Source organism: Anguilla anguilla, chromosome 17 (assembly GCF_013347855.1).
Source record: "Anguilla anguilla isolate fAngAng1 chromosome 17, fAngAng1.pri, whole genome shotgun sequence".
In the NCBI taxonomy this organism is placed as follows: domain Eukaryota; kingdom Metazoa; phylum Chordata; class Actinopteri; order Anguilliformes; family Anguillidae; genus Anguilla; species Anguilla anguilla.
In genome coordinates this window covers 15,855,982-15,871,595 of record NC_049217.1, presented here as the reverse complement: position 1 = coordinate 15,871,595, position 15,614 = coordinate 15,855,982, and the positions used below count along the sequence as shown (strand labels likewise).

General features: G+C 49.8%; 2 protein-coding genes across 2 annotated transcripts in view; one reads left to right on the top strand and one right to left on the bottom strand.

Annotated features, from left to right (window-relative positions):
• ppfia3 (PTPRF interacting protein alpha 3) overlaps nt 1-11,800 on the top strand; it is a 49,798-nt gene extending 37,998 nt beyond the window's left edge. Inside the window, exons 26-33 of the mRNA XM_035398918.1 lie at nt 4,076-4,102; nt 4,586-4,761; nt 5,107-5,204; nt 5,944-6,119; nt 7,495-7,563; nt 8,933-9,095; nt 9,814-9,877; nt 10,676-11,800. Coding sequence (XP_035254809.1) covers nt 4,076-4,102; nt 4,586-4,761; nt 5,107-5,204; nt 5,944-6,119; nt 7,495-7,563; nt 8,933-9,095; nt 9,814-9,866 — 762 coding nt within the window. The 3' untranslated portion in view covers nt 9,867-9,877; nt 10,676-11,800. The remainder of the gene's footprint in view (nt 1-4,075; nt 4,103-4,585; nt 4,762-5,106; nt 5,205-5,943; nt 6,120-7,494; nt 7,564-8,932; nt 9,096-9,813; nt 9,878-10,675) is intronic.
• Nucleotides 11,801-14,417: 2,617 nt separating this feature from the next.
• LOC118217107 (neurotrophin-4) lies at nt 14,418-15,229 on the bottom strand. The gene has a single exon (XM_035398915.1). It carries the CDS (start codon nt 15,227-15,229, stop codon nt 14,429-14,431), a length of 801 nt encoding a protein of 266 aa, XP_035254806.1. The 3' UTR covers nt 14,418-14,428.
• Nucleotides 15,230-15,614: the final 385 nt, after the last annotated feature.

Here is a 15,614-nt window from a genome sequence, read left to right as displayed (position 1 = left end):
CAGCAGTCTGCATGCTCTCTCTCCCCCAGCAGTCTGCATGTGCTCTCTCTCTCCCCCAGCAGTCTGCATGCTCTCTCTCTCCCCCAGCAGTCTGCATTCTCTCTCTCTCCTAGCAGTCTGCATGCTCTCTCTCTCCCCCAGCAGTCTGCATGCTCTCTCTCTCCCCCAGCAGTCTGCATGCTCTCTCTACCCCAGCAGTCTGCATTCTCTCTCTCGACCCCAGCAGTCTCCATGCTCTCTCTACCCCAGCAGTCTGCATTCTCTCTCTCTACCCCAGCAGTCTGTATGCTCTCTCTCTCTCCCAGGAGTCTGCATGCTCTCTCTACCCCAGCAGTCTGCATGCTCTCTCTCTCTCCCAGGAGTCCGCATGCTCTCTCTACCCCAGCAGTCTGCATGCTCTCTCTCTCTCCCAGGAGTCCGCATGCTCTCTCTCCCCCAGAAGTCTGCATGCTCTCTTTCTCCCCCAGCAGTCTGCATGCTCTCTCTCTCCCCCAGCAGTCTGCATGCTCTCTCTCTCTCCCCCAGCAGTCTGCATGCTCTCTCTCTCCCCCAGAAGTCTGCATGCTCTCTCTCCCCCAGCAGCCTCAGCCACACTGTGTACAGTGTACACACAGTAGGCTACACATCGCACTGCGTACTGAACTGTCCTGTAGGACAGAGGTCTCAAATGCACCGCAATTGGAAGACAGAAGATTCTCGTGGGATTACTGTCGTTCATATGACAAGCCGTCATTAAGCTGGTTTAGTAATGACATACTGGGCCACCAGTTTGTCTCCCCTCATTTTCTCGCATGGTAATTCAGTCCTCCACCATCTAGAGGTCATGATAGCCTCTTCGTCATGCCACTTCTCAAACAGTTACCCCGTTTAGCACCACCTCGATAATCTACGTTCATAAAGTAATCCACACTACTTAAACAAAGTTGATGATTGACAGCAATGTTTACAAGTGGCACTCGCGTGTCAAACGGAATTAGATTCCTTACTGCCACGGGCATGCAGTATTTTAAAATATTATACCAGACAGTGAGCATGTAAGTGTTTGTTGGAAGCAGAGGGAAATAAATGCCCATAAAAATGAGAACAGTTATGTGACATTTAACTTGCACAAAAGGTTTTTTAAAAAGTTATTAGTGATTAGAAAATAGTTTGCAGTGGTATATTTGAAAAGGATTAATGAAATTAAAGTGGTGATTGTCATGAATGTCAAATTCAATTGAAAACTGTGATTGCAGTTTATCGTGGCCATTTTATTGACAGTCTATTTGGTCATTAATTCACGATGCGTGGTGAAAATTTGTCCGTCGGAATATACACATCCTTCTGCATCGATGAGTTTGTTACCGCTGCCTAGTATCGTTTTGCCCTCTGAGTAAGGTTTGGAAATACTTCTTCACCTGAATCCCAAAATTTCACCCGGTGACATTGCAGTGCTGTTTTCTTGTGCAAATAATTTATAATTGCCCAGCCCGGACCTAAGTTTTCCATCAAAAAACCCAGAATTGAGTGTAGTGGGAGGGGTTGGCACATCGAGTAAGCACACGTGCTTGGGATCAAAAATCCTAATTCGTGACCTGGTCGATAGAAATGTGGTTTATTTTTTAGTTGATCAGCGTTCAACAATATACATTGTGACTTTCTCTGCAACTTCACTGAAAGTCTTGATGCATTGGTGGTTTATTGTTTTGTCTGTGCTGTACATCTACTGAGCAAGTGCACGATATCCATTGGCAAGCTGTTCAGTTTTATCATGGGTTTCGTGGATTCCGTTGTAACGACTTTCATACCGCCAAGTCACGTCAACGAGACTCTTGCCATTTTCAGCGATTAACAAGAGCTGTGTTTCCAGACCCTTATGCCTCAATAATGCCTTGAGCTCTGTCAGCGCGATGGTGTTTGGTGTGACGTCCATCTCCATTTCCACAAATCTTGGGGGGTGGGGGGGGGAACGGACGTACTTCAAACAGTACTCTACAGCAGAATACCAACTTTCCAATCATATTTTACACAGCTCAGGGGGGAGTTTTATTATTGACAGAGAAGAGCCTTGCAGCGGTGCTCTTAATATGTTCCGTGTACCACATTTTCCGGCTTGGACAATGTTTAAAAACTTTTATCGACAGTGACCGTAGGTTTGTTGACTTTTACCAGCGCCTCAATATGAGCACTGCAAGTTAAATGCACTGAATTTACCAACAAGCTTTTAAAGACGTCATTGTACGCCTTTAACATATAACTGGCATTGTCAGAGACAAATGTAATAAAATTATCCAAATTATTATCCATTATTAAAGCATTTCTCGATGCTATCCAAAACTGAGGAGTTATTCACAGAAGTTAGGTACGATGTGCCAACAAGGGAAATTTTTCTGGTCGGTTATGAGGGATTTCTCTTGAAGGGAAAATGAAATATGCGAAACATCATTTTCTTCGCCGTCTGTTGGTTCATCTACGAGCGCAGATTCGCTGTCAGTTGTCTCAATCAGTCATCAAATTCTTTCTTCTATGCAAAGTAGCGGTCTGCCGCATATACTTCTTTTGAAGCTGTTTGGCGGATGGAATGCCCCCCCCCCCCCCCCCCCCCACATTAATTCATTAATTACGTCCTTGTTAAAAAATGCACACAGTTTTTGGGATTGTCGAGTTTTTCCAGGGGAATGTTTGCACTTAAGGACGCATCTGTTAAAACTTGAACGACGTCCAGTCGCCGGCTTGAGGCTGTCTTTTCCCCTGCTAGCAGATGATCTCCCCTCGGTGTTGGTCTCAGACCTTAATCCATGTTTCTTCATTTTTAAATGTCAGTTTATCGTTAGCTACTTGGGATTCACTGATGAATTGCAAGTTGAGCCAAACAAATTCAAATCGGTCAGTTTGCAGTGTACCGGGATACTGCTTCACTCATGCTTTTCGCAGCATTTAAACATCCAGCTATGTTCATTTCCCTCCCTCTGGCTCTCCCCATATTAGATCATTTGAATGTTTTCATAAACATCTCAATTATAAACTCAATTGTACAATTAGTTTCATGACTGTGCTGCTGAAGTGCCTTTGGGGACCCCTGGAGGATAACTGTTGAAGTGCAAGTTTAAATCCCAGCAGGTCACATGGTGGAAATTATCTGGTGGCCCTAAATAATTATGGTCAGAGATGGTGGATCACCAGTGACTCTGTTTGGCTCAGGAAATGCATTGACTTGAGTTTAGATATTTACTTTTTTTAAAACACGAAACATTGTCCAAAGTGCTCGTCCTGGTGGCTTGTTTCAAACCTTTTAAGGTGTGAAATCACAAATATGTGGCCGGCGTTCTAGAACTCTGTTGCTTTCAATAACGAGTAGTGATTGTCACATCATCGTTAGAACGTTCTTAACTGCACATTCTAATGATTGTGTAAAAATCACTACTCGTTGTTGAAAGTAATGGAGTTCTAGAACTCTGACTTAGTATTTGAAAAAAAAACCACTCAGAAGAAACCTACTCTTCGAAGGGATTGGCCTAATACAGTAAATATGGCTTCCGGGTGCTCTGGAGTGTGTATTCTCAACCGCTGCGGTGGCTGATAAACAGAATACACATTCACAGGAAGGAAGCTAGTATGGAAGTGCATTAATGCATTCTCTCTCTCTCCTCTCTCTCTCTCTTTTCTCTCTCTCTCTGTTTGTCTGACTAGGCCGTACCACTGAGCCTCTCTCCCTCTCAGTTTCTGTGCAAGTGCACTTTTTTCCCCGCTGACTGTTTGTTGACTAACAAGCTGTTCCTCCCTTTGTCTCCCCTTATCTACTCATCCTCCTCATCCTCCTTTCCGCCCTCAAAAAACATGTCTGCTCTCCCTCCGTATCTCTCTCTCTCCCTACATATCTATCTCTCCCTCTATATCTTCTCCCTCCCTCTCTATTCCCCTCCGCCCTCCATTCTGTCTCTCTCCCTCCATATCTCTCTCTCTCTCCCTACATATCTCTCTCTTCCTTTATGTCTTTACTGCTTCCTCCCTCTCTATTCCCCACCGCCCTCCTTTCTGTCTCCCTCCATCCCTCCCTCTCTTTCTCTCTCCTGCATTTGTTCACGCGCCTCCAAAGGAGCTCAAAGAGATTAGCTGGGATCAGGTATGTCCTTTTTATTCATAAATGAATTGATGGACAGTATGAATATTCATAAGCACTCTGTATCGCGCATGTTCTGTTTAAATGCACTGAACTGCAGGACGTCTCGTCTTCCTCTCTTTCACTCCCGCTTTCATTCTTTTGTCCTTCGAAACAAATTTGTCCTTCCTCTCCTTTATCTTCCCCCACGCCCTTTCCCCCTCCTCTGGCCCCGCCCTCTCCCCCACCCCTGGCCCCACCCTATCTCCTCCCCTGGTCTCACCCCTCCTCCTCCCCTGGCCCCTCCCTGTCTCTTCCCTGGCCCCACTGTGTCTCCTCTCCCCCCCCCCCCATCCCCTTCCCCTGGCCCTGCCCTCTCCCCCTGCTCTGGCCCCTCCCCTGGCCCCTCCCTGTCTCTTCCCTGGCCCCACTGTGTCTCCTCTCCCCCCCCCCCCCCATCCCCTTCCCCTGGCCCCGCCCTCTCCCCCTCCCCCCGGCCCCGCCCAGATCCTGGCCTACGGGGACATGAACCACGAGTGGGTGGGGAACGAGTGGCTGCCCAGCCTGGGCCTGCCCCAGTACCGCAGCTACTTCATGGAGTCCCTGGTGGACGCCCGCATGCTGGACCACCTGACCAAGAAGGAGCTGCGCGGCCAGCTCAAAATGGTGGACAGCTTCCACAGGTCTGTCCTCTGCCCGTCTCTTCTCTTCTCTTCTCCTTTGTTCCCTCCTGGCCTGTGGTGGATGGCACGGTCCTGCTGTTCGGCCATTTTGTTCTGTCGCCGGGGTGGTTTCCAGGAAACAGCCCGGAGGACGGTGCTCACAGTCTCTGCTTTGTCTGATGACTTCATTTTTTAAGGAAAAGTGTCCGTGCCGATACTTCATCGGCTGATGCTTTATTAGGTCAGGCGCACGCACATCTGTTTTGTTCCCATGGCGACGGGGCGTGTTTGATGTTCAGTGTTGAACATTGAGCATGGAAGCCTTTATTCTCTCTCTCTCTCTCTCTCTCTCTCTCTCTCTCTCAGGGTCAGTCTTCATTACGGCATCATGTGTCTGAAGCGCTTAAACTACGACAGGAAGGAGCTGGAGAGGAGGAGGGATGAGAGCCAGCACCAGAGCAAAGGTCCTTTCCCCTTCCCCTCCCTCCCTCTGCCTCCCTGTCTTTCCCTGCTTTCCCTCCCTGTGCTCCCCGTCTTTCCCTTCCCTCCCTCCCTCTCTCCCTCCCTCTGCCTCCTCATCTTTCCCTTCTCTCCCTCCCTCTGCCTCCTCATCTTTCCCTTCTCTCCCTCCCTCTGCCTCCTCTTCTTTCCCTGCTTTCCCTCCCTGTGCTCCCCGTTTTTCCCTTCCCTCCCTCCCTCTCTCCCTCCCTCTGCTTCCCCATCTTTTCCCAAACCGTGTGAGGGTCACCTGACCGTGCGGCAGGTCTCTGTGTGTTTGAACGCTACCAGTGGGGAACAGTTTCATACAGCTCTCGAACCACTGTGCTCTGCTTAGCACACAGGAAAACTCTCAGTTTCAAGATGAATTATCACTGAAGCTATTATATCTGTGTTTGTCTGTGTGCTGGGTGTGTGTTTTGTGTGTCTGTATGTGTGTTAGGTGTGTGTGTGTGTTCTGTGTGTGTGTGCATGTGTGTGTTTTGCGTGTGTGTGTGTGTGTTAAGCAGTGTGTGAGTGATTTGTTCCTGCTGAATGAAGCTGACAGGCAGCAGGACTTTGCATTTTGCTGAACAGTAGCGAGACAGCCGCTCAGTCCCAGGGCGATGATGTCACCCACCCATAACCCTTAAAAAAAAGAGACCGGGTGGTACGGTCCTCCCAGCTGCAGCCGTCTGACCCGCTACTCCCCCCCCCCCCCCCCAGACGTGATGGTGTGGTCCAACGAGCGCGTGATGTGCTGGGTGCAGACGGTGGGGCTGAAGGAGTACGCCGACAACCTGGCGGAGAGCGGCGTGCACGGGGCCCTGCTGGCGCTGGACGACACCTTCGACTACACCGACCTGGCCCTCCTCCTGCAGATACCCAATCAGAACACGCAGGTGCCCCAGCCCCGCCCCCTCTCATCGTCCACACCGTGCCATCGGCACGCGCGCCGGGTTCCGTCTGTTCAAGTCGGGCCACAAATGTTATGTCACTGCAACCAAATAGTCAAGCAGATAGTCAACTCTGGTCGAGCAGATAGTCAACTCTGGTCAAGCAGATATTGAACTCTGGTCGAGCAGATAGTCAACTGTGGTCGAGCAGATAGTCAACTCTGGTCAAGCAGATATTGAACTCTGGTCGAGCAGATAGTCAACTCTGGTCGAGCAGATAGTCAACTCTGGTCAAACAGATAGTTAACTCTGGTCCACCAGATAGTCAGCTCTGGTCCACCAGATAGTCAACTCTGGTCGAGCAGATATTCAACTCTGGTCAAACAGATAGTTAACTCTGGTCCACCAAATAGTCAGCTCTGGTCCACCAGATAGTCAGCTCTGGTCCACCAGATAGTCAACTCTGGTCGAGCAGATAGTCAACTCTGGTCGAGCAGATATTCAACTCTGGTCGAGCAGATAGTCAACTCTGGTCCACCAGATAGTCAGCTCTGGTCCACCAGATAGTCAACTCTGGTCAAACAGATAGTCAACTCTGGTCGAGCAGATATTCAACTCTGGTCGAGCAGATAGTCAACTCTGGTCAAACAGATAGTTAACTCTGGTCCACCAAATAGTCAGCTCTGGTCCACCAGATAGTCAGCTCTGGTCCACCAGATAGTCAGCTCTGGTCCACCAGATAGTCAGCTCTGGTCCACCAGATAGTCAACTCTGGTCGAGCAGATATTCAACTCTGGTCGAGCAGATAGTCAACTCTGGTCAAACAGATAGTCAACTCTGGTCCACCAGATAGTCAACTCTGGTCCACCAAATAGTCAGCTCTGGTCCACCAGATAGTCAACTCTGGTCAAACAGATAGTCAACTCTGGTCGAGCAGATATTCAACTCTGGTCGAGCAGATAGTCAACTCTGGTAAAACAGATAGTCAACTCTGGTCCACCAGATAGTCAACTCTGGTCCACCAAATAGTCAACTCTGGTCCACCAGATAGTCAACTCCGTGTTCCTCCCTTTTGTCGTAATGGCAGGAAGCTCTGCTCAGTAACGGGAGCCTCTGGTGTTTTCCGAGCTTCCTTTGAAGCCACTCTGTAATTTTCTGAAAACGCGTCAAATTGGAACATTTTTTCTACGTAAACGGGAGGGTGGGAGGCGCGACCTTTGACCTTAAGAACGCGGGTGCGCTCGAGCATCTGGCGGGTGTGGAACGGCAGCTGCTGTCACGCCCGGTGTTTTCCCACATCACCTCGTGGTTTTTTTTCCTGTTTTTTCTTTTTGTTTTTTTAAACGATCGCTTCACTTTTCTCCCCGCTGTTCCCTCTCAGGCCCGACAGCTCCTGGAGAAAGAGTACAACGCTCTCATCACCATGGGAACGGAGAGGCGACCCGATGAGGTAAGCGGCCGTTTGTAACAATGCAAAAAAACTGTTATTCTAACCGATTTCGCTTAAGCCGACCGAACGTTTCTCACGCGGACGCTTGGGTTGGGACAAAGGGCTCAGGGGACACCCCTGCATAACATAATTTACTGAGCATCGAAAGAACAGCGTATCTCTGCTCACTTGTGTTGGGCCCCAATGTCGTGAACACGGTTGTGCGATCACTGCGATTAACGATCAGCTAGGATACACCTGAATGGTGCCACACACAGCTCGTTATTACAGGGGTTGGTAAGGAGGGATTTTAACGCGAGGCCCTTTAAGCTCTGGCATATTTTACTACAGCGGAGTTATTCTCCCAATTCAATTCAATTCAATTCAATTCAATTCAATTCAATTCAATTCAATTCAATTCAATTCAATTCAATTCAATTCAATTCAATTCAATTCAATTCAATTCAATTCAATTCAATTAGCTTTATTGGCACGGTAAGGGTACACTTACATTGCCAAAGCATACACTCACGTGACGAACATAACAGACCGGCAATAACAATTTAGCTACAATGAACAGAATAAACATAAAATCCAGACCACAGAAATAAAATTCTACATCTAGACGATAACGCATGCAAAATGTCAACGAACTATAATAACTTTACTTTTTGGTTTTTGGTATTATTCTCCTAATACCCACAAATAAAACGTGCAAGCAAACGTACGGGAACCTGACATTTGATCAACGGTCTGAGAAGCGCCGTTGTTTTCTCTGGAGACTGGCGGCGAAGGGAGGGCGTGGCTCGCGGGGTTGAGAGCCGGCGGGTTTTGTGGTCGCAGCCCAGCTTTGATAAATCACGCCGTCGGCTGATCGCGTTTCTTTTCGGGTCGATTCGTTCTCCGCTCGCCCCCTTTCGACGATCCGTCCGGGGATTTATCGCTTCTCTTCTCGCACGAGCGTTAGCGTCGTACTGAGCGTCGGCGCGCTTAGACATCTTTGAGCTCTTTGTCCTCTTTGAGAGTCTCTGTGTTAGTTGCCAGTGGCATGTGCTGCGCGTCAGAGTTTTACTATAAACGCATCCGTAATGAGCTTCATCATTCTGACTCACCTGTGCCTTCAGCGTAGGCTACACGCCGTCCTCGGAAAACATGCTCATTGAGAATCGCACACGGCTACAGCGTTCGCATTTCAGCATCCTATTACTCAAAATGAAACGAGTTTCGATGGGTTCATAGATTAAGCTGAAAGTCTCACGGGCAGATTTCTAATGTATGCAGTCATTCAGGGATTATTGAAAAAAAAAGGGGGGACAAAACTTTGTGGAGTAAACAGCATGCGGTTTGACGTGTGACTGTAACCGTGGCGACGCTCCTCTCCCTCTCCCAGGACGGGACGAAGACCTTCACTCGCTCGCCGTCGTGGCGGAAGATGTTCCGGGAGAAGGACCTGAGGGGGGTGACGTCCGACTCCTCCGAAACGCTGCCCGCCAACTTCCGAGCCTCCGCCATTTCCACCCCCTCCGTGACCCTGAGGAAAGTCCAGAGCGAGGGTGAGCCTCTCCTCCCCATTCATCCCCCTCTCCTCCCCTCTATTCATCCCCCTCTCCTGTTCTCCTGCTGTTCACCGGGAGAAGGTTTTATTTTGAGGAACCGCTGTGGCAACACCCACACTGTAGTTCCACTGTTTGCCAGTAGAGGGAAGTAACGCACAAACACCTCTGATTAAGTCCAGTGGATTTTCCATGACAGGGACTGTTCTCATAGAAATAACTTATGAAACCACATAATGTCCCCGAAGACCCTCTCTGAATGAATATAATAAACTCAACTTTGAGGCAAATTATGCTGCTAAGTTTGCTAGTATGTTGGGATATATATTCCACACATGCTATCAGAGAATTTGCAATAGATAACATTTGGACCCAATAAAAATGAGTTCCTGGACACCAAATTCTGTTAGCACCTTCTGTAGTTCTGTTAGCACCTTCTGTAGTTCTGATGGCAACTTCTGTAGTTCTGTTAGCAACAATTGTCGTTCTTGTTAGCACCTTCTGTAGTTCTGTTCGCAACATCTGTAGTTCTGTTAGCACCTTCTGTAGTTCTGATAGCAACTTCTGTAGTTCTGTTAGCAACAATTGTCGTTCTTGTTAGCACCTTCTGTAGTTTTCTTTGCGACTTTTGTAGTTTTGTTAACATCTTCTGTCCACGTCCCAACACATTTTTACTATAAACATATCTCCCTACCCCCCCCCCCCCCCCCCCCTCCAGTGAACTCTGGATCCAGAGCAGAGTCGGGGTCTGTGAGGACGTACTCCTGTTGAGACACACTGGGGTGAGGCTGCTAATTCTCTTAATACCGCACTAATTATGCATGCTGAAAGCCAGTGATGTGTGTGTGTCTGTGTCTGTGTGTGTGTCTGTGTCTGTGTCTGTGTCTGTGTGTGTGTGTGTGTGTGTGCGCGCGTGTGTGCATCTGTGTGTGTGTGTGTGTGTGTGTGTCTGTGTCTGTGTGTGTGTGTGCGTGTGTGTGTGCTTGTGTGTGCATCTGTGTGTGTGTGTGTGTGTGTGCGTATGTGTCTGTGTATGTGTCTGTGTGTGTGTGCGCGTGTGTGTGCTTGTGTGTGCATCTGTGTGTGTGTGTGTGTGCGTATGTGTCTGTGTCTGTGTGTGTGTCTGTGTGTCTGTGTGTGTGTGTGTGTGCTTGTGTGTGCATCTGTGTGTGTGCATCCGTGTGTGTCTGTCTGTGTGTGTGTGCGTGTGCATGTGTGTGCGCTTGTGTGTGCATCTGTGTGTGTGTGTGTGTGTGTGTGTGTGTGTGCGCGTGTTCACATGCTTTTAGCCACTTACAGCAGCTTGCGGAGAAGCAGAAGCGTTATTAATGTCAAACGGCATTGATGTCGGCACTGTTGTTCCTGGGTGTGGCGTAATGATGATTATTATGATTGAGCGTAATTTGGTGAGGTATGACTGAAGCAGGCGTGTTTCAGAGTGCACTGGCTGCGCCGTTGCTCTGATTCCTGGAAGTGATTTTCAGCTTGAAACACGTGTGTCGCAATCTGCCAGACAATAAAGGAGGAATTTGCCATGGAGCTGGGAAATGAAGGACTAACTGCCTTTCTGCGTTCCGCAGGGGCGGCTTGCTGATGCGACGGGATTTTGATTTCATAATTTTGGAAAAAGCAATGAACACGAGGGGGAAAAACGGAGACGTTTGACAACTCTGCAATAACCATGGCGACTGAGGCTGACCAATGGGAATGGAGGAAACCCCGTGGCTGAAGAATACGGGATAAGGGACAGATGAAGAATGTACAGAATGGAGGGGGGGCGGGAAGGAAGAATGAATGTATGGAACAGGGGGAATATCTCAAAAACGATATGTTTATCAGTCCATCGTTCTCCCTCTGTCTCTCTCTCTCTCTCACTCTCGAGCGACAGTTGTTCTCTGAAGCTGAGAGGCGATTTTGGGAAAGCGGGGCCACATGTTGCTGGCTCAGCTTAGCGGTGCTCTGTGAATCTGAATCTGAGAGTCTGTGTGGCCATGAATGTGCCCAATGTCCTGTGTGGGAATGAACAGCTGGTATATGTATGCTGGTGTATGCAGTGTATGCTGGTAATGGATAGGGGTTTGTACACTGGGCAGAGGGTTGGTCTGGCTCAGTCTGGTTCGGTCTGGCTCAAGTCTGGCTTGGTCTGGTTCAGTCTGGCTTGGTCTGTTTCGGTCTGGCTTGGTCTGTTTCGGTCTGGCTTGGTCTGTTTCGGTCTGGCTTGGTCTGTTTCGGTCTGGCTCGGTCTGGCTTGGTCTGTTTCGGTCTGGCTCGGTCTGGCTCGGTCTGGTTTGGTCTGGTTTGGTCTGGCTCAAGTCTGGCTTGGTCTGGTTCAGTCTGGCTTGGTCTGTTTCGGTCTGGCTTGGTCTGTTTCGGTCTGGCTCGGTCTGGTTTGGTCTGTTTCGGTCTGGCTCGGTCTGGTTCGGTCTGGTTTGGTCTGGCTCAAGTCTGGCTCAGTCTGGTTTGGTCTGGCTCAGTCTGGCTCAGTTTTGACCGGTGCCTTTGCGGTGGGTCAGTACCAGAACTGGACACAGTGAGAGAGTGAGAGTCGAGACGGGCTTTACAAAGGCAAGCCCCGATAGCAGAGACAGAGAGGGAGGGGTACACAGGGGCGAGAGAGAGAGCGAGGGAGCGAGAGAGGGAGAGAGAGAAAAAGAGGGAAGGAAAGGGAGAGAGAGGGAGAGAGACACAAACACAGTGGCGTGAAAGAGAGAGGGAGGAAGGGAGAGAGAGAAGGGGGGAGGGGGGGAACAGAGGGGCGAGAGAGAGGGAGGAAGGGAGAGGGAGAGAGAGACAAACGGAGACACAGGAGCACAAGAGTGAGGGAGGGAAAAAGAGAGACAGAGAGAAAGATGGAAGGGAGGGGGCGAAAGAAGTGCAGAGATGGCTGTAGTGTTTTAAAACGTAGGTGTTCAAATGCATGACAAACAAAAGAGGACCTCAGAGAACCCAGCAATCAATCAATCACAGAAACGTAGGAGCGAACGGGAAAGCAGGATCTGGGGAAACTTCTGTAAATTGTGTGTATTTTCATTTTTAATTTTTTTTTATTTGTATGATAACTAATTATTTTCTTTATGTATGTATTAAATAACTGTATGTACATGTTCATTTATTACTTCATTCCGACTGACTGTAATTTAATTTTATCTAGCTAAAAAAAAAAAGAAGGAAATATGAAATTTTAAATTGAACAGTTAAAAAAAAAAAAAATGCTACTTGTATGTGTACATTTTAAGAACAAATTGTGTTATGACTCAAAGAAAATATTATTAACGATGGCGCTAAAAGTAATAAAAAAATGAAGTCTAAAAGAAAACAAATAAGGATGATAACGGTGATTATGACCATGGAAGAAAATAAAATGGTACCGTGCTGCTGCGTATCAGCCTGAAGTCCTGCGTTTTTAACTGGAACAGGGGCGTAACATGTCATGAAAATTAGACAGGTTGGATGCAAGTTCTGATGTTTCTTTGCAAAACCTATAAAAAAATACATGCATTCATAAACATGATCTAACAGACAAAAGAGAGATAAATGTTCACATATTTGGTGTGTGTGTGTGTTGGGGAGAGAGAGAGAGAGATCCTCCTTGTGCTCCCCAACATATGCAAATGTAGACACACAAACATCCGCATCATACAGGCATATAACTTTTGTATAAATGTTTATTTATACATATGAACATAAATATACATGTGAACATGTGACCTGCTGGTGTGATCAGATCAGATCTGTACTGCAGGCAGCGATCCGAACGTAAATAACTACACCCTGCTCGTTGCTCAGGCGACACCACAGTTCATTCAAACAACCTTTTCTGTAAATATACTTACATACACAGATATATAAATATATGTATACAGCGCACGTATAATATGTACAGTGAAATATATTAATATCAAATACTCATGCTTACTTGTAAACTGAATAACATCACTGTGAATCGTATTTAGACAGCAATAAAAAGAGACGACCTTTTCACTGATGACATCACGGTCTCCGTGAACAGATACAATATTTACATCGTGTTTCGTCAAGTCCCTAGAATGAGGTTTCGTTTGTTATTAAGGTTAAACGCGCTCGGCGGCGAGGAGACGCGGGAGCGGCGGGCAGCGTTCGCGCTGACGCAGCGGGAGGGAAGGAAAAAGGAAAAGGGGAGGGGGAGGAGGTGGAAAGAAAGAGGAAAAATAAGCGCTCTTTCCGACGCGCTGGCACATTAGCCCCAGGGGGTCTGACCGCACGGGCACGGTCTGAACGTTCTCTGCCCGGGGAAGTAGGCACGGTCTGAACGTTCTCTGCCCGGGGAAGTAGGCACGGTCTGAACGTTCTCTGCCCGGGGTAGTAGGCACGGTCTGAACGTTCTCTGCCCGGGGTAGTAGGCACGGTCTGAACGTTCTCTGCCCGGGGAAGTAGGCACGGTCTGAACGTTCTCTGCCCGGGGAAGTAGGCACGGTCTGAACGTTCTCTGCCCGGGGAAGTAGGCACGGTCTGAACGTTCTCTGCCCGGGGAAGTAGGCACGGTCTGAACGTTCTCTGCCCGGGGAAGTAGGCACGGTCTGAACGTTCTCTGCCCGGGGTAGTAGGCACGGTCTGAACGTTCTCTGCCCGGGGTAGTAGGCACGGTCTGAACGTTCTCTGCCCGGGGTAGTAGGCACGGTCTGAACGTTCTCTGCCCGGGGAAGCCGACCCGGTCGTACGTCACCGAGTCGCTGAGGAAGAGTAGCCGCGTTCCCATGGAGCTGGGCGTCGCCCAGGTGAGCTAGTGCCACTGTTTCCACGGCAACTGCCTCCCTCCGCGCCCCGAGCCCGAGCTCTCTGCCTTTCTGATCCCCTCGGACCTCGCAGCGTCAGGGAGGGGTTTCGAGTGACGCTGGCAACCCCAGGAGGCCCAGCAGTGCGGTTCAGGTGCTAATCTGAGCTTTTTCGGTTGGGCTAGCAGGCAGCATCCGGGGAGCAGCTGAGGTAAGGCCTCTAGGAGCAAATGCAGCCGTTTGCTAACGGAAAGGGAGAGGCATGGCTAATAATCATTATTTCTGGATTGCACAATGAACACTTTTTAAACAGACTTCCCTTCACCCTGGGCTGAGTGTGATTTGCTACGGTTGTGCCGCTCTGTGTGTGATTGGCTACAGCTGTGCCGTTCTGTGTGTGATTGGCTACGGCTGTGCCACTGTGTGTGTGATTGGCCATGGCTGTACCACTCTAGGTTGCCGTGGCAGCAGCTTTCTCTCTCCGTCCTGCTCCCTCTCTCCACTCTCTCTCCTTCTCTCTCTCTTTCCCTCCCTTTCCCTTTCTCTCCCTTTCTCCCACTCCCTCTCCCTCTCCCCCTCTCCCTAGGTGCGGGCCACCCTGGCCTGCAGCACGCACACGCAGGAGGAGTCGATCCTGATCCACCTCCAGCCCACCCCCTTCTGGGGGTGCGTGGTGAGGGCCCTGACGTAGGACTGCTTGGCCTTGCACTCGCTCACCCAGTGCTTCTTGTCCACGCCCACGCAGTCCCTGCCGGACACGCCCGAGCCCCCCGTGCCCCGCGCGTCCGGCGGCCTGCACTTGGTCTCGAAGAAGTACTGCTTGAGCGGGCCGCGGGGGGTCTGGATCTCCGGCAGCACCGTCACCGTGTTCCCCAGGATGTCGATGGCCGTCTTCTTGTCCGTCACCCACTCGTTGGCCACCTCGCACACCGACCGCTCGCCCCTCCGGTCGTAGGCGGAGCTGGATCGTCTGGGGCGGGATTTGGGGCGCGCCGGCTCCGCCCCCTCTATCCTCCTCAGGGCGCCGGCCGCCTCTTCCTCCACGCCCTCGTCCTGCTCGCCCTCCTCCTCCACCTCCCGTTCTTCCTCCTCCTCCTGCTGTTCTCCTCTCTCTCCGCCCAAGGCTGGCAGCCCCGCCTCCAGCATGAGCAGGAGGGGCGGGTGCTTCGGGGGGGCGGAGGACGGGGTGAACAGCACCCTCGGGTGAGCGTCCAAAAATAGCAGCTCTGAGTCCTCCAGCAGCATTCCTCTGCCCGTCTCCAGCCCCGCCCTCGATCCCTCTGTGCCCGCCTCCAGCTCCGCCCTCGATCCCTCTCCTCCCACCTCCAGCCCCGCCCTCGATCCCTCTCTGCCCGCCTCCTTGCCCTCAGTCTCCACCTCCATCTGCTCTACAGGGTAATTAAAGGATTCCCCCTTAACTCTGGTAACAAGCGACTGTTTTTTTTCCGTGCCATCCCAGTCATTGTAATTCTGTCTGATGGCAATGTCTGTTACTTTGTGGTTTTTTTCTTTCCTGGTATTTAAAGGATAAGGATTTTCCTTCCTCGTCATATCTACAAAGTTGTTGCTTTCACTAGATACCTTCTTCTGGGATTTGTAGTCCTCAGCTGTGTGGTAGTCCAAGGACATGTCATTGACTTTCCTGTTGTTACCCAGTGGACTGTAGTCCTCAAGGTTAGGGCGTGTGTCCTCAGTTGAGGTGTTTTGGGTGTTGTTGCAAAGGTCACTTTTGGCCAGGTGTATCATTTGCTTTTGAATGCCCTGGGAT